Raw genomic sequence first — 21,657 nt, 5'->3', positions numbered from 1 at the left:
CCAAATTCTGTCATTGCGCTGAGTTCGTCAAGTGCGTGGCCCAGCGAGCAGGCAAGAAGCTGCCCGGCCATCAATCGAGCAAGCAGGGTCTGTTTAAACAAACGATCATTTAAGTTCTTGCCCTGCTCCTCCCTTAATGTCGTGCTATTCCTGGTCCATGTAGGAATGTTGTGATCCATTCAGCTTCAGGCATTTACTGGCCTTTCCTGTTCACGCGGCCCCCACTCAATAAAATAGATATGATCCTTGAACGTACAATACAAGTGCCATTACTGCCATTCAGATCGCGGATGCTAGGGGTTGCTGAATGTTCCAGTCCCAAGTCATAAAAATTGCTGTCTAATTTGTACCCAGGGATGTGCAAAACTTCTGTATATTTTTTAAGTACCTGCCTATCTATTTTGACCATACTAGTCTGCTTGAAAATCACTTGGTGAGCTGTTGGCAGCATCATTTATGCGATAAATGTGATGCTCCAAAATAATCAAGAGTTATATTTTGATGTGTTGCATGTGCATGCCTTTGTGATTGTGCATGTACTGTTGGTGTCACATGTGGTAGTGGCTCGCATAGTGGTTGCTTGGTGCATGTGGTCGTGGATGATCTTGTTGCCGCAGGCTGCATGCCCTTGTGCTAGCTCCCAGGGCTGCATGTGGTGTATGGCCAGTTGCCATCTGGTGAGTCCCTTGCATGTGTTGCAGAATGGGTGTCTAGTTTGATGGTGTGCTACTTCCTGAATAACCTGCAGGTTGGCAGGCGTCACAGTATAGAAAAGGCAAAAAGGCCATGTTCTGCATTAAAGTGTATGCTTGAAAGGCACAAAATTAGGCATCAGTGTGCTCAAAATTAAGTAACATGTCTGTGTAAGTTTCATGTCACTGTGGGATAGTTTGGCAAATGCAAGCATGCAAACTGAAAACATTTGATGTTTGAAGGATTGTCTTTGGAAATGGCAGAGGTTTCAATTATTGGTTCAGAGGGATGAAATAAAACATGTAATACAAAATACTGGCCTAGGCACTTACCCATATCAGCAAGATCTCATTGGGCCCAGTTCATTCCTGTTGTTTTTTTTCAAAGGCCCAATAGTTCTTAGTATGGAAATAACAGGTGGTCACATCCCACTATCCAAGTTGTGAAAGGAGGCTTGGCAGAATGAGGATTAACATTTCAAGCTGTGCATGCCTCAGCAGTCTTATGTACTGCAGCATGCACCCAGCATGTGCAAGTATCAAAGTTGTGTGGTTAATGCAGGCCTCGACCACCCAGACCTCGCTCTGGAGCACACTGATGGCTGCTGTCGTCCGCAGGCAGGCAGCTGCGATGCGGGTGGTGTTCCTGCACCCGGATCTGGGCATCGGCGGCGCCGAGCGTCTGGTAGTGGACGCCGGCCTGGCGCTGCAGCGCCGCGGCCACCACGTCTCCTACGTCACGGCGCACCACGACCGGCGCCACTGCTTCCCCGAGACACTGGACAGGCTGCCGGTGCGCGTGTGCGGCGGCTGGCTGCCTGGCAGCGTGTGCGGCCGTCTGCGCGCCTTCTGCGTCTACCTGCGCATGGTGTACGCGGCGCTGTGCCTGCTGCTGGCGCCCGGGCCGCCGCCCGACCTTGTCTTCTGCGACCAGGTGTCGGCGTGTGTGCCGCTGCTGCGCTGGGCTGGCCTGCGCGTGCTCTTCTACTGCCACTTCCCGGACCAGCTGCTGACGCAGCGGCGTTCGCCGCTTAAGCGGCTGTACCGCGCGCCGCTCGACTGGCTGGAAGAGCGCTCGACAGGCGCCGCTCACCGCGTCCTGGTCAACAGCCGCTTCACCGGCCAGGTGTTCGCCGAGACGTTCCCGCGCCTGCGCCACCGCCGGCCGGACGTGCTGTACCCGTCGCTGGACCTGGCCGCGTTCGACGCGCCGTCGGACCTCTCGCTGGCTGAGGTGCTCGGCGCGCCGCCGCCGCCGCACATTTTGCTCTCGCTCAACCGGTTCGAGCGCAAGAAGAACCTGAGGCTGGCAGTGGACGCGCTAGCCCGGCTGCTGGAGCTGGCGGACGCGCCGGTCGGCCGCGCATGCCACCTCGTGCTGGCCGGTGGCTACGACCCGCGCAACGAGGAGAACGGCCAGCACCTGGCCGAGCTGCAGCGGCACGTGGCGTCTGCTGACCTGACCGAGCGCGTCACCTTCCTGCGCTCGCCCAGCGACGCGGCCAAGCGGGCGCTGCTGCGTGGCTGCGCGGCCGTGCTGTACACGCCGGACCGCGAGCACTTTGGCATCGTGCCGCTGGAGGCCATGTACTGCGGCGCACCGGTGGTGGCTGTGGCCAGCGGCGGCCCGCTCGAGACGGTGCTGAGCGGCGTCACCGGCTTCCTGTGCCCGCCGGCCGCCGAGCCGTTCGCTGCGGCGCTGCTGCGCGTGCTCCTCGAGCCTGAGCTGGCACGCGCCATGGGTGAGGCCGGTCGGCGCCGTGTCGTTGAGAGCTTCTCCTTTCAGGCGTTCGGTGACCGGCTTGAGAAGGTCGTGACCGAGGTGGTGCACGAGGCGGGCGGCTGAGGGCGCGCGTTGCGTTCGCGATCGAAGGGGGTGATACGGGGCTGCACACGTGGGTGGGGCTGTTCGCTGCAGGGCTGTTATGTAAGGTGCACAGTATGAGCAGGCTCTCGGCTGCACCCAAAAGGTGAAATCGGCACTGTGCCTGAGATGATCCGGTACACGATGAATGTTACATCAGGATGTGGCTAATGACGAGGGCCCAAGCGCACATCATCTGAGCTATCGCTTCGAGTTCTGAGATACCGCAATCACACGCTCTACGTGTTGTCATGTTTTTTCATGTTAAGGTGATATCCGGCATTTATCCTGGGTTGGTTAAGACGTTTGAAGTGATACACAGCATCAGGATTCCGGTGGACACATCACTCGTTGTGGCGGGCAAGTTTGCGTGTCATGCTGACGGAATGACACTGGGGCTGCGGTGATATACAGCGTGTTGTTTGTTTGACGTGTCATTTGTTGACACGTCGCAAGTTGTGTGTCAGACTGACAGGGTAACATTCGAGCCATGTTGAACGGGGCTTCAGTTCGTGAAGAAGTGATGGGGGATTCATAGCCCACAGAAGGGGCTCACACTACATACATTATCTTTGAAAGCTAATATAAATGGTCAAACTTTTGTTTTTATTTCTATTTCCTAACACGGAAACCGTGTGAAAAAACATTAAAGGTGAAGAGTTGGGCGTTTTGCGCCATGGTTACCGCTGTCATCAGTGGTTTCAAGTTTCACCATCACAGACTAATGGAAATAGAGGATGTTCGGAACTACGGGAAGTCTAGGCCGCAAACTGCGTGCGATTTTCGGAATGATGGAACGGATGAACTCGAGCATCATCACAGCCAGTCCGGGTTTCTGAGGTGGCGAGTGCGCCGCGCTGGCGCCAGGGGAGCCGTCTGGGGGTGGGCCGGCGGCGGTCGGGGCGGAGGTGACGCCGCTGTAGCGCGGCCGCCGCCGCCAGGCGTCAGGAGTGAGCCCCGAGGCGCAAGCGAGCTGGTTGAATGCGGTCAGGCGCGTTAGGATTTCGGCTTAATTTCCACTGTTCGTGCTCAATCCGTTCAGTCTTGGGGCTGTTCTCCCATTATGCGTGTTCGTTTCTGAGGGGATTGTGCGTCTCGTTGGCTGCCCTGCGGCGGCTGCCGGGCGCGGCTCAGCCCGGTTGCAGTGCTCGGCCTCGAGCCGGGCCGCCGGCCGCCGGCCGTGTCCTGCAGCAGACTACCCACCAGTGCAGTTAGGTCTTTTGGTAGTGGTTTCGGCCATCACTGTCTGGCCTCTGAGCGTTGGCTGCGGCGCCAACGCCCAGAGGCCGAGGCTGCATCGCCGGAGACTAGCGGTTTGGCGCCAGAAGATTTGTTTGGGGCATCACTAGACGCTGCACAATTTGATTACTTTGTTTTAAGTCACGGGAGCTAAATGGGTGCTGTTGGAGGTCCGGGGCCACCAAGTCACTATACCGTTATAAGTGTTAGCATGGTGTAACCGTCTTTAAGTGTAAGTGTTTTTGCACTGGCTGATCAGGATCATGTCATAGCCGAGCCAATGTGCATCCTGTATAAAAGAAGGAATGAACACGTTGCCGTCGGCGTAGCGTTTTGTAGCGGCTGCTATGGTGTCATCGTTCGAAGTCGGGTGCCGAGGGATTCGTCAGCGTTTGGAAACGGTGCGTCACTCAGACGCGTTAAATTGTTGAGCATGTGCAACTAATGCACGCCCGTGGTAAGTGCAGACGTGGGGGCGCTAGTTTTCGCAAGGAAAATATGAAATTCACAGTTTCAGTCATTAACAGCGGGCCGGACTCCAGGCCTCCATCTCGGCAAGGGATATCACAGTGAGTCCAAATTACCGCACCTATCACCATGCAGTTAAGTTTGTAAATCATGAACTACCAAACGAGTAAGAAAGGAACGGGCCATCGCACTGGCAATGGTGTAAATCGATGCGCGGAGCCGAGCGAGCACGTTCGCACTTTCGAGCACGCTCGCTCCAAGACCCCGGATTTGGCGGTTTTCAAGCACTTCAGCATTGCCGACACATTTCTGCGGCCCAGTCAGATGTTTGCCTGCAACCGCACTCGCAGGCACGTGCACTGCGCCGGCGCGGTGGACTGACTGGTGGCATTTGGTCAACTCCAAGCATATTCCAGCGCGTTACTGCTAACCCTATAATAGACTCCCTCGTCCACCCTATCTACAAATTCTGCGATCCTTCTGATCCTTACACTGGCCGTCATATCTCCATCGTTCCAGCCATCGTGGTATGTGCAGAGCGCACCATCCATCAGCAGCTCTACAATGACATACCACATCACCTTCCCTCTCCTAACTAGCAGTTTCCGTTCGACGGAAACCGGACTGATCACCACATTGGACCACATGGCTTCCCTGTGGCGGGGGGGAGGGGGGACAGCTGCTTTGATGTGATTGACCATTCAAAGCGTTTGTCAAAGTAGTCTCCTTGACCTCGGCACATCTTGGTACCCTGCGTACTTTTAAAATCACGCCAAAGGCTTTACTGGCAGTCTGATTGCTGTTAAAAGATGCACCCCTTTATCCAGCAACACCGGCGTCCTTGAAGGATCATCTCTCAAACATTTATTCTACTGCATGTTTGCCAACGACTTCAGCCAGTTGTTCGGTGCGCCGACAACACTTAAATTTTGGTCAGCGGCAAGAAGTCTGAAATTCGAAACGTTACCGTTCACATGGGAAAGTACCGGCCTCCCTCGACATTTAATTCTGGGCAAACGTACTGAAGGAAACGCTGCCAGTACCAAACTGACGTGTTGGGGTAGCCCTCAGAACTGGCCCGCCGTTCCGTGATCTTGATGTACTCCTCATTTGGAAAACCGTTAATCTGGAGCTCAACTTTGACTAAGTTGGGTCTTGCACGTTTCCATGACACGCGGAGCTGTTCTCGGATACTGAGTGTCCTGTCGCATGGAAGGGGCACCTATCACCCGCCATCATCCCCGTACTGGACAATGCCTTGGACATTTCGCAGGTGTGTCATTATATTTCAATATATATGGTAACAGTACGGGAAAGAGCCCATCACTCATTAAAGATAAATCAACAACTCGGTGAAAGTTATGCTCGGCCGCAAAGTTGTAACTATCAGGTCTGGTCAGGAGTCGGCGGCGGCTCGGTCCCGAGAACCTGGCCTGGAGTGTCGCGAGAACCTCGCCTGCAGTGTCACGAGAACCTGGCCTGGAGTGTCACGAGAACCTCGCCTGGAGTGTCCACGAGAACCTCGCCTGGAGTGTCACGAGAACCTGGCCTGGAGTGTCACGAGAACCTGACCTGGAGTGTCCCGAGAACCTGGCCTGGAGTGTCACGAGAACCTGGCCTGGAGTGTCACGAGAACCTGGCCTGAAGTGTCACGAGAACCTGGCCTGAAGTGTCACGAGAACCTGGCCTGGAGTGTCACGAGAACCTGGCCTGGAGTGTCACGAGAACCTGGCCTGGAGTGTCACGAGAACCTGGCCTGGAGTGTCACGAGAACCTGGTCCTGGAGTGTCACGAGAACCTGGCCTGGAGTGTCACGAGAACCTGACCTGGAGTGTCCCGAGAACCTGGCCTGGAGTGTCACGAGAACCTGGCCTGGAGTGTCACGAGAACCTGGCCTGAAGTGTCACGAGAACCTGGCCTGGAGTGTCACGAGAACCTGGCCCTGGAGTGTCACGAGAACCTGGCCTGGAGTGTCACGAGAACCTGGCCTGGAGTGTCACGAGAACCTGGCCTGGAGTGTCACGAGAACCTGGCCTGGAGTGTCACGAGAACCTGGCCTGGAGTGTCACGAGAACCTGGCCGATTGTCACGGGCGGTCAGAGCAGCTGGCTGCGTGTCTCACCACCGTTGCAGAAGTCCAGGGCCGGTCTTGACGGGCGGCCTATCACTGATGTGTGTCACGCCTCCAGGATATTTTGAAACGTGTCATGTTGGGGGAAATCATCCGCACTCGACCATATTCTCAACTCCCTCTCCCCCCCCCCCTCTCAGCCCCGTTTTTCCAACTGATCAGCTATTTTCCTCCACCACTTACGCACCGCAGCTGTGCTAGTCCCGTCTAAGCCCGCTTTCAGCCCCGTCGTATCTATGTATTGCAGTGAAGCTCAACCATTTTTGGAAAGTGCAAAGTACCTTCGTTACACAGTTTGCTTAATACCTGGTAATGGACATAGCGCGAATTTGAGGTAAATTTGACCAACGTAGGAAGGGCGCTTTGGAGCTAAACGAACCACTGCTCCTTATGTTAGACGCCGCAGTCTCCCGCGGTGCCGCGCCTTGTAATCCGTGCTTAACGCCAGGTGAAACCTGCCGCGTGGGAAAGGGGCCATAGTGACGGTGCTGTAAGCAGCGGCGAATCCAGGAAACCACCAGAAAGGGGAGCTCAAAGTCCTGCATGATCTAGCTCAATAAAGGGCTATATGGGCGCGACAAAGCCACATCACAACCACAATAGGTCTATGGGCTATGATCTGCTGTATACTATAACACAAAACAAAAAACCCTCAAACTCCGCCGGCATCATTTTCAGATGGTTTTAATTCCGAGTGTCTGTGGTAAGTAGTGTGCCTCTGAAGAGCGAAATATTGGTTGCAGTGAAGCAGTTTTGCCCTCGCTGTCTCCCGTGATACACTCACGGTCGCGTTGACCACGACTGGTTTCCGGATGTTTCGGTACCCAAACAACGCACGAGTTTGTCCGACAGGAAGCTCCTCCAGCAATGGGCCTGTTGGTTTCGCATGCTGCCTGGTGCGAGACGGTGCCAGTGTTGAGTTGCTCCTCACCGAACACGAATCGTGACGCCTCCGTGACGCGCTTCACGCGCTTTTCGCTGATCTGGGAGCAGCATGGGAAGTCAGGCTGTCATGGGCTGATGTCGGGCGCATCCTTCAGCGCAGTCTGATGTGTTCCGTCACTCACGGCTCAGTGGTTTGTCCTGTCCACGTGATCATGTCAGGGAAGGCCTCCCAGTGCTTCCCACGCCTCCCAGTGCAGCTCTGGAATACCAAGGCACGAATGTTACATAAGGCTCGTTTCCTAACTGAACGCTGTCCGCCGCCTGTTCCCGCGCCACCTTCTGTCCGCTATCATGGCCACGGGCGTAATGTCGGGCTGCGCGAAAATCGCGTTGTTTTGCGCAACCTAACAGGCTAGGTGCTCATCACCTTTGGCTACAGCCTCGACAGTCATGTTCTGCTAAAACAAGCTGATGTTACGCACAGTGGCACAGTGAACATGCTGACATTTGTGTTGGCTTGTTTGCATGTGTGCTACCCCATGTCTAATGCCGTCTGGCAAACAAATCAGTCATGAGTAATTTGGCCATGTTGCCCAAACCTTTAATTTGGCTCTAAGTTTAAATTAACACCCAGTTTGAGCGGGACACAAGCAGCTGTGTCATACACACCGCAGATACTAGCTGTTTTTATGGCAAAGTTTTCAAGCAACATGTCATACAGCGCTTGATGACATGACACCGGGCATTATTGAATCGCATGGACAAATACTCGCGCGATCACGTGTGTGCGTCTTATATTGCCCGCATATCAAATATGAATCGATTGCTACCGACAGCAAGTGATGTGGGCAACTGCTGGTGGGTCATACCTTTCTTGTTTGCAGTGAAAAAAATTCCCTTAATATTCTCACCATTTCCGTATGATTTTGAAGCGAAAGGGTTTTTCGCAGATAAGGTGCCTGAAATCTCGTTCTTATTTTCTAGTAAGACAGGTGTAGCCAGGTGGAGCAGCATAACCCGCCACCGGGCCAGATACCCCATCAATTTGAACGTCGCCCCTTGGCGATTTCTTGGACTCGCCACTGTCCACAGTGTCGTGACTATCGCCGCTTCCCGCACGGTGGGTTGGCCTGGTGCAATGCCAAGGTTGCAACGGCGCGTCACCGTCAGAAATGGCAACGCCTGACGCTGGCAACGGCACTTTACTTAGTGTCAAGGCACCCGTTCTTACGCTTGTAAGCCTAGTCCCAGTTTGTTGGTCATGTTCCTTGCTCAGTTTAGCGCCTTGGCCAACTTTTCCAACAGATGTAGGGGAGTTCCGACAGTTGCCGCAACAGATGGGTGGGAGGCTATTCCGCTGTCGGCATCCGAAATGCTGTACATCTGGCTGCCGCCTGAGCTGTACAGCTGGCTGCCGCCTGAGCTGTATATCTGGCTGCCTCCTGAGCTATACATCTGGCTGCCGCCTGAGCTGTACATCTGGCTGCCGCCTGAGCTGCACATCTGACTGCCGCCTGAGATGTACATCTGGCTGCCGCCTGAGCGATACAACTGGCTGCCGCCTGAGCTGCCGTGGCTTCCTGCGCCCCTGTTTTGTCGCTACATGAGGCGCCGCTCCGATGAGCGGACACCTCTCCGATGAGGCGACACGGGCCCGGTGAGGCGTCTGCGCCGGACTGACGTGGGCTCTTTCTCACCGTGCTGAATAGCGGGTGATTTGGAGTTGTATGCTACAGAGTGACTGCGGTGGGTGTATTTTGCTGGTGTGTTCTGCGGCTGGGTGTATTTTGCTGGTGTGTTCTGCGACAAGGGCAGGTGTAATGGCCGCAGGTCATTGGCGGATAGCCTTAGCATAAGTCTGTACTTATATCTGTATATGCTGTGGGCTGGGCATTCGGCAACCTGTGGTCGTAGGGAACCAAAAGATTTCGTCAGGGACAAGTGAATGCATTAGTATCGGCACATATGCTGCTGCCCTGTGTGCAGCTATCCTCCCGCGGGGGTTCCGAGAGTGTCAGCTCGTGCCGAGAGTCTCAGGTCAGGTCCCGCGGAACCCTCCCGCGGGGGTTCCGAGAGTGTCAGCTCGTGCCGAGAGTCTCAGGTCAGGTCCCGCGGAACCCTCCCGCGGGGGTTCCGAGAGTGTCAGCTCGTGCCGAGAGTCTCAGGTCAGGTCTTCTGCTCTCCACTGCCGGCCAGTGCGGACCACCCGGCGGCGGCACTCTGGTATAGTGCATACGTAATGGAACAAAGGCTCGACGCCCTCGGCCTAACAACAGACTGTGACGTTGCCATGGCAGATACAGCACAACGATAGTAGGGGTGATTAGAGCACAGCCCACTGCTGAGTGGGCTGTGCTCCGACGGCGCTGTTCCACCCGCTGAGCCCTGGCGTTAGGAACGCGGTGCCAGACACCGGGTACAGCTGGTCGTCGTCCCAATCCGTCCGATCTGTGTACGCATCGGGGAAGTGGTGACTGCACTGTTCATTTGTCATGCAGCCAGCCGCCGGGTTTGCAGCCCCCCCCCCCCCCCCACCCGATGCTTATCAGTTTTACGGCCTTATCCGAGCTTTTTGATTGAATTCATTTTTGGAATCAGCGTCCACCCTGAGCAGCGTTTGTTGCGTGAGCCCGGTCTCCTCCGACCGATAGCCCGGTCTCCTCCGACCGATAGCCTGGTCTCCTCCGACTGATAGCCCGGTCCCCTTCGACCGATAGCCCGGTCTCCTCTGACCGATAGCCCGGTCTCCTCCGACCGATAGCCCGGTCTCCTCCGACCGATAGCCTGGTCTCCTCCGACCGATGGCCCGGTCTCCTCTGACCGATAGCCTGGTCTCCTCCGACCGATAGTCCGGTCTTCTCCGACCGATAGCCTGGTCTCCTCCGACCGATAGCCCGGTCTCCTCCGACCGATAGCCTGGTCTCCGATAGCCTGGTCTCCTCCGACCGATAGCCCGGTCTCCTCCGACCGATAGCCTGGTCTCCTCCGACTGATAGCCCGGTCTCCTCCGACCGATAGCCCGGTCTCCTCCGACCGAGAGCCCGGTCTCCTCTGACCGATAGCCTGGTCTCCGCCGACCGATGGCCCGGTCTCCTCCGACCGATAGCCCGGTCTCCTCCGACCGATAGCCCGGTCTCCTCCGACCGATAGCCCGGTCTCCTCCGACCGATAACTCGGTCTCCTGACCGATAGCCTGGTCTCCGCCGACCGATAGCCTGGTCTCCTCCGACCGATAGCCTGGTCTCCTCCGACCGATAGCCCGGTCTCCTCCGACCGATAGCCTGGTCTCCTCCGACTGATAGCCCGGTCTCCTCCGACCGATAGCCCGGTCCTCCTCCGACCGATAGCCCGGTCTCCTCTGACCGATAGCCCGGTCTCCTCCGACCGATAGCCCGGTCTCCTCTGACCGATAGCCTGGTCTCCCGCCGACGATAGCGAACCTTCGGGTGAGCGGCATATTTTGGGAGCGAAGATGAACGTGTCACAATGTTCGTCACGGTCCGTCCTATCCTCAAACGTCATCTGACCTTTATCGTGATCGTCCACTACCGGCCGCAGACTCGGAAGACCGACGGGAATCGGAAGTCAGACGCTCTAACCCACCGAGTTATCGGGAGAGGCCATGCAGCTTAGCCAGCAGCTTAGGCCGCGGCCTGATGCAGACGGTGGGCGCGGTCCGACTGCAAGCTCAGCCGGCGCCAGGCCGTCAGAGGCGGCGGCCGCGGCTGGGTTATCGGCTTGGCCCATAGTGCGCTGCATGTGGCTCTGGGGCAGCCAGGATCAGTATCAAGAGGTTAACATATATGCACCGACAAAATGTGTCGCACGCCTGCTCCTGTATACCAGGTGAACCACGAGAGTTAAGTTTCTTATTTGGTATCGTATTTAAACGACAAGAGGTGTCTTAAGAACTGCACCCACAACCACACCAACTGGTGACTGGAGTCGATGCGTGCGCGGCTCAGAGTAAGGCGCCGGCCAGTCATGCCGAATGTCCTGGCGCCGCACCCTCGACGCCAGCGGTCAGCGGCTGGGACAGAGGAACAGTGAGTAGGCAGGAGCGGAGGCAACACTGAGACTAAGACTGAAACTAAGACTGAGACTGAGACCAAGAAAGAAAGCTACAGAGATAGGGCGGGGGGGGGGGAGAAGGGAGATATAAGTACATACACACGAAGTTGACTGTCTCGCATTGGCTTGAATGGGTGCCTGGCTGCGCCCCGGTATACCACGTCTGACAGGGCTGCTGTAAGCCACTCCAATTGCTGTGTCGCTCCGTTGTATACCATGTCTGACAACGCTTCTGTATGTCACTTAAAGTGCCGTGCCGCTCCGCTGCATACTCTGCTGAACGCACTCATGCATGCCTTGCCCGGCTACTGCCCTGTTTGCTCTGGTAATTGTCCACGAAGACTTGAGGCTTGCTTGAGCGCGTCCAGTCCCATCGCGATAAAAGTGCCCCTTACATACTGCGATTAGCGCGCCCGCGTATACCGCGCCGAGTGCCCCCCCCCCCCCTCCCCTCCGACCCTCCCTTCTGCTATGCACAGTGCGGCCCTGCATACCATGTCAGCGGTGCCAGTATACAGGCTGCGGGCCTCTTTGTGAGCTGCACGGCGGGCTGTCTGGGACGAGGCGCAGCTGGCCCTGTGGAGGCGTGTCCCAGCCCACCGTCCACCGCGGCTGGCCCTGTGGAGGCGTGTCCCAGCCCACCGTCCGCCGCGGCCGGCCCTGTGGAGGCGTGTCCCAGCTCGCCGTCCGCCGCGGCCCCCCGGCCGCCATGCCTGACTGCGCCCCTGCCGGCGGGCTGAACCTTGGCCGGCTCAGGTGATAGCGCCAGTGTGCCGTTGTCCGAGGCGGGCCGCCGTCCGGTCCCCAGCCGATCGATTGAGCGGGTGAGCTGTCCGTCCCTGGGGTGCGGCGCGCGCGCGGTGGATCAGCGTGCAGTGCGGTGCTGTGGCGCCCTTGATCGGATTAGCTGCGCGCAGTGCCTTTCAGCCGCAAGCCTCTGTTCGGAGACAGCTTAACTTGGCCGTAATTCCACTCAACGGAGTGTTTTTCCAAGATTCCACATAAAGAAATGCTGTGCATGTAGGCATGTCCTCATTCAGATAAAGAACGAGAAAAAAGAGAAGACAGAGAACAACAAGAACATTGAAGGAAAGAGGAAGTGTTAAGCCGAGCAAGAGAGATCAAGTGGAACTAGTGATAGCGTTGCTAGCGAGGTGAGAAGAAGGGAAGAAGGAACAGAACAGAGAATAGGAGGAGAAGAAGGAAGGTGAGGAAAGGAGAGAGCAGTGAGGGAAGCGAACAGAAAAAGAAAACAGGCGGGTGGGAGAGAAAAAGAGAGATGAGATAGAGAGAGAGAGAGATAGAGGTATGGAGGAAAGAAGACGAGGGAGAGAGAGAAAGACAGAGGGAGAAAGGGAAGAGGGAACAGATGAAATAGAGAGATGGAGACAGAGAGAGATGGAAGACAAGAGAGAGGGAAGAGATAGCACGATAGAGAGAGAGAAAGGATAGGAGAGTAGGAGACAGGGGAGACAGAGAGAGATAAGAGAGAGAGAGTGAGAGGAGAGAGATAAGAGGAATATAGAAGAGAGAGAGAGAGAATAGTAGAGAGAGAGAGAGAGAGATGAGAAGGAGAGAGAAGTATGCAAGCGAGAGCGGGGTATGTCATTGCGAAGTTAAACTTAGAGTGAGAGTGAGACTGAGACTTGGGGTGAAGAGTGAGGGTAAGGGTGAGAGTGAGAGTGGGCAGTGAGGGTGATGAACAGCTTGTAGAGAGAGGGGAGGGGAAGTTAGAGGAGCAGGAAAGAGTGGAAGGGGGAGAGGAGGCAAAATATTGATAGTGGTTCCATAGTTGGCAGAGGTAGCTGATGTTCCTAGCATTAATGGTTTTTATGCACCACCGCACCCGTCGAGCTTGCATTGGAGATGTAAACTGGGAAGCCGGTCCGGAGCGTGCAGTTACCATTGAGTAAGCTGGGAAGCCGGTCTGGAGCGTGCAGTTACCATTGAGTAAGCTGGGAAGCCGGTCTGGAGCGTGCAGTTACCATTGAGTAAGCTGGGAAGCCGGTCCGGAGCGTGCAGTTACCATTAAGCGGCGGTTTTTGAGCTTCGCCCGGCTATCATTTAGACCGTGTCCAGGCTGCGGCGATGCGGCGGAAACATGTCGCCTCGTTCCGCTTGATGTAGAATGGGTGCTGTAACAATTACAGCATTATATCTTTTGGCTACTTTAAGGTGCAAAACGCTGAAATTCCAGCCAAGAAAGGGTTTCGCGCGTCGAAGTTATTGCATGCAGCTAAGCCCATCACCTTTCGCGATCAAACGAAAACCGATTTTTGGATATCGGTGCTGCGAATGTATCTTTCAAGATTTGCATTTCAGATGCTTCGAGAACATACCTACGTGATTGCTTTGCTTTACTTACTACAGCGCACGTGCTGAGGATGACAGATGCACGTGTAAACGCAGCACAACTGTGAGTCGTGTCTAAAGACGTCTTGAGAAGACATGGAATCAGAAACCATGAGGAAAGCATGACAGAATGCATGAATCCATCCCGTAAATATCCAGTGCTTTTCAAATGTACATTCCGTTTATCCGCAGTCAGCACATTTATTGACAGACAGGCATTCCCGTTGGCTCATTTTTTCCTCGTGATCTTCGTGCTTTTTAACGCAGCGCCACCATCGGCCTGCAACCGCAAGAGGTTTGTCATCGCTTCGCCAAAGCGATGATTGGGAGCAGGCTTAACAAACCGTAATATGACCGACTTCAGCGCCCACCGCGACGGGAGGCGGCGCCCCCCGCGAGGGGAATCCTTATGTTAGGGATCAACAAGCAGGCTTAACATACCGTATATGACCGACTTCAGCGCCCACCGCGACGGGAGGCGGCGCCCGCGAGGGGAGCCCTTTGTTAGGGATCAAACCAAGCAGGCTTAACATACCGTAATATGGCCGACTTCAGCGCCCACCGCGACGGGAGGCGGCGCCCCGCGAGGGGAGCCCTTATGTTAGGATCAACCAAGCAGGCTTAACATACCGTAATATGGCCGACTTCAGCGCCCACCGCGACGGGAGGCGGCGCCCGCGAGGGGAACCCTTATGTTAGGGATCAACCAGAAGTCAGTTTGGCCCCAGGCGCGGGCAGTACGGAGGGTGCCTCACCAACTCGATGCCGCCGTCAGCTAGAGTGTCCGCCGCAACAGCGGCGTGATGGGGTGGAGAGTTGTCGCGTTGAATGAGTCGGCCGCCCGTCTTCCCTGGAAGGTGTTTGACGGAGGACACGTTTAAACGCATGACACTATGTTTAAATGAAATCCTTGCTAAAATGACGAAAACCAAGGAGGCCCCGTAGTGTTCAAAATATGTTTCCCTTTCCTTACCTTTTCCAGAAAGTTTGGCTTCGTGGATAGGACACGTGGGTGGCACGTTACCTTTGCCGGTCACGGCTGAGTGGCTCCTCCGTCACAGCCCGGGGTACCTTCGTGGATAGGACACTAGGTGGCACGTTACCTTTGCCGGTCACGGCGGAGTGACTCCTCCGTCACAGCCCGAGGTACACCTACCAGCTGTCGTCCTGGCGACACGGACAATATGGCGTCACGAGACGCGGATCCTGGTAGATCCGGGGTAGATCCGGAGGCCCCGTGGGATCCTCTGGTCGATCTGGACTCATCAGTCTCCTTACTGTCGTGGGTACCCTCTGGCTGCGGAAGTTGAATCCAGATCGACGCCGGGACCCTCACTGATGCCTCTGGCCGGTGCAGTTGGATCCGGATCGACGAATCAACGCAGGGACCCTCACTGATGCAAAAGTATTCCTTGTATTAAATAGGCTTTAAACTTGTATTGCATTGGTCAGCTTACCAAACGCGGCGTCACGCCAAACGTCCCCCGCAAAAAAAAAAAATAATGCTACCTGCATAAAGCGCGAAAATGTCTTAAATGGACTAGCGGCCATTAGGAAATTGTTGATCTCTTCCTGACAGTTTCGAGCGTCTTCGTGCGAGTAACCTCTGGCGTTGCCGGATTGGAGATAGGTGTCAGATCATGCAGGAACCGAGTGAACTGAAGGTGAAGATCTAAGTGCCTTGTGAAGAACATTGTATTGGCTACCAGATACATTGATTGACATTGGTGCCCACACCATCCTAAACGGGATCGGTTAATCCTGATCGTGTGTCTCCGGGACTACCTGAGTTAGGTCAGCCTAAAATACCTGATATGATCAGCGAACGAGGCATGGTGACGATGCCAAACATGATGTCGGACACTCGGGCGCCCGAGGCGTTCCACTAACGGGTGGTCGGCCCTGCCTTGGTGTCCGTGCGTCCCCCTCAGACCACAGCTGACGGTGTGTTGCAGCTCCCGCGAGAGCGTACCTCGTTCGCGCGAGGGATTATTTTGTCCCGAGCGACTGGCACGTGGATTTCGCTGCCACCAGCCGTTCGCCCGCCTTCCGCCGTCAGCGTCCTGACCTTTATAATTCACCTAGTCATTTACCTGTGATTTCGCTGCCACCAGCCGTCCGCCCGCCTTCCGCCGTCAGCGTCCTGACCTTTATAATTCACCTAGTCATTTACCTGTGATTTCGCTGCCACCAGCCGTCCGCCCGCCTTCCGCCGTCAGCGTCCTGACCTTTATAATTCACCTAGTCATTTACCTGTGATTGAGATAAACATACTTCGCCATTTTATCACCGAGCGTAACGTCGATGTGTTTGTACTTTCGCGTTTAATGCATGTAAGATTGCTGTCGTCCAAACCATGCTGTGGGGGATCGGGGATACAATCCATTTACCAGATATCAAACCTAATGTCAGCCTTGCTTGCATATTTAAAGACCGACCCGTAGTCGCGCTGGTGCTGGACCGGCAAGCGGCCAATGACGCCTCCTGCAAGGCTGATGCTGAACACAATATTGCATGGCCCGAACCGAGAGGGATCGACCAAGTGACCTGTGCGGGCACGTGGCGCTGTCAGTTGTGACCAATGTTAATTAGAAATGTATCTACTCTTGCAAGGCTTCGGTCCCAGCCCCCACACGTTGTGCACCACCGCAGACTGATGGGTTACGTCGGCCAAGTTACCTAGCCCCGGCCGAGCCCGGACACACAGGCAATGAATGCCCCGTCAATGTCACATGTCAAATGGCGTGCAAATACTACCCCATTAGCCCACGCCTGCTGCTCTCTTAAGAAGAGCGAGCTTTCCAAGGCATGGATCAAACCCATTGGTATGGGGCGCCAAAGTGGCAGCTTTGGGAACTTATCTACATGACGACGGCTGATACCTGCCCCCTCCGTTATCGTCTTGACCGTCGCGTGCCTCATACGGCGTCCCGTGCTGACGAGGAGACCGCAGATGTGCACTTCAAACTTCCCAGTACCAGCAGCAGCCGTGCGAGCAGCAACCGTTCCCAGTGTGCGAGCATCCAGCTGAAGTGTGCCGTGCACTGTGTGACGCTGTGTGTGCCGTCCGGCAGCCATGCTGCCGAGTGTGCTGGGCTGGACGGCCTGCCTACTGGGCTGGGCGGCCTGCCTGCTGAACTGGACGGCCTGCCTGCTGGGCTGGCTGCTGCTCCTGGTCATGACGCTCCGGGTGGCGCTCGGCCCCGACGGCGTCGACGCCCTGCGCGCCCGCCTGATGGCCTGGGCCATGAACCGGTTCAAGACACAGCAGGAGCAGCAGCTCGCTGCCATCAAGGCCGAGCTCTTTGAAGAGATGAAGCAGATGCAGTCGGCGGGACCGAACCTCAAGGGAGGCAGTCTGGACATCCTGGAGGTGAGATGTGCCGGGGAGCGGTGCCGGCGTCCGGATGTGCCGCAAGGACCAGTGCATCATCGGTATACGACTGTCTTCCACCTCGCTGTAGACCCGCCCAGCAGCCCTCAACCAGACACGCGTGCTGAAAGATGTTTACCACCGATGTTCCGCGCAGTTACAGACCTCGTTGCCAGGTCTGCAGCAATCACAACGTAGCTTGTGTATCATCTCAGATTGGCGTCGGCTGCGGCACGAACCTGCAGCACTACCCGGCTGGCTCTGTGCTGACCTGTGTCGATCCCAACATCCATTTTCAAGACTACTTCCGGCGAACGTGCGTCGAGCATGCTGCCCACCTCCACCCGGACATCCGGTTTGTTGTCGGTCATGGCGAGGATATGACGGCCGTGAAGGACGGATCGGTGGATGCTGTGGTACTCACCCTGGTCCTCTGCAGCGTGCGGGATCCCAGCAAGGTGGTGCACGAGGTCCAGCGCGTGCTCAGGCCGGTGAGACAGCGCTCCTGCCAACGGCTGGCAGCAGCCGCGGCTCAGGCGGGGATCTGGGCGCCGTTCGACTGCCTGCGTGACTTAATCGCCCGGCTCGTGTCTTACAGTCAGGCTCGTACTGCACGCAGCGCGACTTCCTTCATGCAATTGTCATGACGGCCTGCATTTTCGCTACCCGGATGGAACTGCATTGGCTAACTCAAACGCGTTGCATTATTGAGCTCTCCCCACCTCCCCCCATTATGTTGTGTCAAGAGCTACGTGATGAGACGTAAACCCGTAGGAATTAATGTCTTTTGTCCATACTCTTTTGACATGACTTTGAATATGTTGCCTTCAGGACCCGTCAGATTACTGAACTAGAGCGATTTAAATTTATCATGTCCTAAAAAGTATTCAGTGTCATCAATATCTGTTTCTACTGCAACGGCATAGACTGTCATGACTTGTGATTGTTATCCATGGCCTGAGCTACAAGACTTCTATGGCGTTCACAATATTTTAGTCAGACAATATCGCTGCGATTTGAGAGCTGTACTTCAGTTTTTTTGTGGGGGGGGGGGGCGTATGTGGCGTATGTTTCCTCTGGACATTATTTAGTTGGACTGCGGCAAACTGATATGAGAGGACCCGACCTTACTTCGTTTCATCTGCTCAGCTGGGCTTTTTAGTTAGATGGGCTCGTACAACCAGAAGTTGCACTTTCGTCTGTCTTTCGTCAAAGTCCTTCGCGTAAAAGCTCCGCGTGGCAGCACATTATACCCCTTTAAGGCGAGCGAACATCAGTTGGGGCCAAGTAAGCAACTACTATAAGCACTGATATTGTCAACGTTGGTCGGCACCCGGCTCTCACTGATATTTGAGGCTAAATGAGGAGGTGCCCTTCGATCTCGTACAGCCTGGGTTGACTGATACGTGATCCAGTGGCTCTTGAGGACCTCGCTCAGCCGTTGCAGGCGTGTTGGCTGTGAGGCCGGGCGCGGACCATTGGAATACGGCCTTTTGAAAACTATCTTTCGATGTCAGTTTTCACAGACAGGATGGTATAGTCATTACTCTCAGACAGAGGCAGCTTAACTGTAGCCAACCACGGACAGCGTAGATGCTGCATCTATCTTCTGTCCTGCTACCTTATGTTAGAAAGTAACACTTAAGCGTGAAACGCCGTTACAGCTGTTAGCACCACTACCACACGCTCGCCTCCCGCAGAGTCCGCGTCAAAGCAAAGGCAATGAGGAATTGACGCAGCGCCAAAAGCAAACTCATAACGAAAAGAAAGGCAGGAAATGGCTAAGAAAGTGTTCTAAACTATTTTACGGCTACCAAATGGCAAAACAAGAATTATCAGCACACCTTATCTCTGAAAGGACACGTTTATTCATGAGCCATCTGTATTGTGCTCAGGGCGGCAAGTTTATCTACCTGGAGCACATCGGATTTCCAGAGAACACATTCCAGAGGCGGATACAAGATGCGCTGACCCACAGTGGTGTGTGGCCGTGTGTGATGCAGTGCTGGCTCAACAGGGACCCCCGGAAGGTGAGCGACTCGTCGCCTGGCGCGCGCCACCTGTCGCCTCAACGATAGGGCCGCGCGCAGTCCCATACCGCACCCCGCATTGCCACGCCCAAACCAGTCTGCCAAGTGGTAGGAGTCTGTCTGGAAAACGTCACGTAAATAAGTCTGTACAGGTGCCTGCACAGCTCCTTGCGACAGCACGTCCATCTGCAATTCATCAACTACCTTCTGTCAGTAAGGGCTCCGAATATTAGTTCCGTGTCGCGTACAATGCGTCACATGCTCCGTCTGTCATCGTTATGGAATCTTCCGAGGTAACGTCAGAACGCATACGTCTGAACGTCGTCGTAGGTATCTGTAACGTCAGAATGCATACGTCTGAACGTCGTCGTAGGTATCTGTAAAGTTCTTCCGGCCAGAGCTAGCTTTACATGGTTTAGTCAGTATGTGGTTGCACCGAACCCTTAGGTGAAACCTACCCAATTTTCGCAGATCTTCGCTAAGGCTCGATGTGGTTGAAGGCTATGCCATAGGCTTAGATCAGCCCAAACGACTGGCTGATACCCCAATGAGCTGACAGATGGCTGCACATTCTCCAGCCAAGATGAACACGCTTAGGCGAGGGCAGACTCGTAGCAAATGAGGTCGGAGCATATCTAAAAGCCTTCACGCAGCAGTTGGCTATTTTACTTTACAGCCTCTATTGAACGCGGCTTTTAGGCCAGCCAACTTTGCGACATTTCTCGCGAAACTTGATTCAGATCTGATCGTTTGTAGCATCTAGGTCTGATCGTTTGTAGCACTCAGATCTGATCGTTTGTAGCATTCAGATCCGATCGTTTGTAGCGCGGCTATGCGGGGCACTATGTCAACACCACGACGCGCGAAGTTCTCCATCGAGCCCAGTCTGAGCTTATTAGCGGATGATCGGCAGGGGGCCCGAACAGCATATCGTGCCAGAAGCCAGATTCTGGTGAGGTGGAACAGACGTGCCAGGAGCCAGATTCTGGTGAGGTTGAACAGACGTGCCAGGAGCCAGACTCTGAGTAGGTGGAACACATGTGCCAAGAGCCCCTCTGGTAAGGTGGGGCACACGTGCCAGGGGCCAGACTCTGATGGAGTGGAGCACACGTGTCAGGAACCAGACCCTGATTAGGTGGAGCACATGTGCCAAGAGCCACTCTGGTGAGGTGGAGCACACGTGCCAGGGGCCAGACTCTGATGGGGTGGAGCACACGTACCACTCTCATCGGAGGACAGAAAACTCCCCGGTCAGTTTATTCGAGCCAAGGCGCTTACATTCAACCAGAACATATTTCTTTACAGATTGGTTTTCAGTTGTCTGCGTGCCGACCTCCAAGCAGTGCCTCCTGGAGTGGCGCGCCCGGTCAGCGGCCAGCGTGCTGCTGTGAAGTGACGAGGAAGTAGTGCCTGGACTGAAACCCACTGACGGAAATCGTCCGCCTTAAACCTGATCCGGCTTGGACGCGCGGCCATCGGACGTTGTTTGTAGCATTGAGGCGGCACGGGTATTTGGTTTGGTTTTTCCATGGACGATCACAGGTCTGAATTCAACGGTCAGATTGCTTCCCCCTGAAGCTTCCACCCCACGTCAGGAGGCATGTGCGTTCAGAGCCCGTATTTGCTAATCTGGCCGGTCGCCGAGACGGCTCACGTCCACGGCGACCACGGAGGAGAGGAGCTGACAGAACCTGTCGTCCCCAGGTCATTGAAGCCGGCCACTTCAGGTCCGTGGAGCAGCGCCTGCAGCCGATTGTCGAGCATCTGAGCCTCTGCAGTCCGCTGCACCTGATGAATCGCTGCCTGACGGGTGTGGCTACCAAATGATGTCGGGCAGGGGAGCAAGAAGCCAGGCAGCGGGTGCCTTAGCTCCCGCGTGGGGAGCTCCAGTTCGAATCCCGGTGGTGCCATGACCCCTACACGTTAATTTGGTCACCTTAATTTCTGGCGTCCCATAAGAGGGCGCGCCACGACGCGTGCCACGTGTATTTTACTGACATGCCGTCAGCAGACATGAGAGGTGGACACCGCGGACCAGGCGGCGCTGAGTCCGGCGTCCATTCCAGGCGACGTTGAGTCGTCAGTCCAATGGACACAATGTGCGCGTTGTGAAGTAGGGTGCGACAACGCCGGTCATCTTGATAGAATGCAACAGACAAGGTGCGACAGCTTGGGTCTTCGTGTGAACCGTTTATATGACACAGAGGCGGGTGCCGTATGCATTATAAATATACATAATTTCGCGCTTGTACAATGTAAGGCGTTCTAACAATTGATGCTGATTTATATATAAGGTTTTTACAATAGCATGCAATTAGACATTAGAGGAGACAAAAATTCGTTCCAATGAGAAGACAATTATAGCTGTTCGAGTAGCAAAGGAAAGCAAAAATCCTCTAATAAATAACCTATCTCTTTCGGCCTTCTCACAATTAAGGGGAACAGGCAGTCGTCGCTGTTGCCATGGCAGCCAGCGACAGCACAACGATTTGTAACTGTTCCTGTGCCGTTACCCTGCGCGGTAAGGCACGAATATTCAGGGATGTTTCAAA

At 55.2% G+C, this 21,657-nt stretch overlaps 2 protein-coding genes across 3 annotated transcripts; both read left to right on the top strand.

Annotated features, from left to right (window-relative positions):
• Nucleotides 1-25: 25 nt before the first annotated feature.
• On the top strand, nt 26-2,559 carry LOC119112450 (alpha-1,3/1,6-mannosyltransferase ALG2). 2 transcript variants are annotated; one of them, XM_037236646.1, is made up of 2 exons: nt 26-87; nt 1,311-2,559. In XM_037236646.1, exon 2 carries the CDS (start codon nt 1,324-1,326, stop codon nt 2,536-2,538), a length of 1,215 nt encoding a protein of 404 aa, XP_037092541.1. In that variant the 5' UTR covers nt 26-87; nt 1,311-1,323; the 3' UTR covers nt 2,539-2,559. The 2 variants fall into 2 exon arrangements, with proteins under 2 accessions (XP_037092541.1, XP_037092542.1); XM_037236647.1 differs by lacking the exon at nt 26-87 and adding an exon at nt 402-433.
• A 9,580-nt stretch (nt 2,560-12,139) lies between these two features.
• On the top strand, nt 12,140-21,426 carry LOC119113176 (methyltransferase-like protein 7B). The gene is made up of 5 exons (XM_037237524.1): nt 12,140-12,504; nt 16,777-17,075; nt 17,291-17,566; nt 18,971-19,105; nt 20,810-21,426. The coding sequence occupies exons 2-5, from the start codon at nt 16,779-16,781 to the stop codon at nt 20,930-20,932; spliced, it is 831 nt and encodes a 276-aa protein (XP_037093419.1). The 5' UTR covers nt 12,140-12,504; nt 16,777-16,778; the 3' UTR covers nt 20,933-21,426.
• The last annotated feature ends 231 nt before the right edge of the window (nt 21,427-21,657 follow it).

The sequence above is a fragment of the Pollicipes pollicipes genome, unplaced genomic scaffold (genome assembly GCF_011947565.3).
Source record: "Pollicipes pollicipes isolate AB1234 unplaced genomic scaffold, Ppol_2.1 Scaffold_7261;HRSCAF=8764_pilon_pilon_pilon, whole genome shotgun sequence".
NCBI lineage: Eukaryota > Metazoa > Arthropoda > Thecostraca > Pollicipedomorpha > Pollicipedidae > Pollicipes > Pollicipes pollicipes.
The sequence above is the reverse complement of the archived record's forward strand: the minus strand, read 5'-3'. Positions and strand labels throughout refer to the sequence as shown.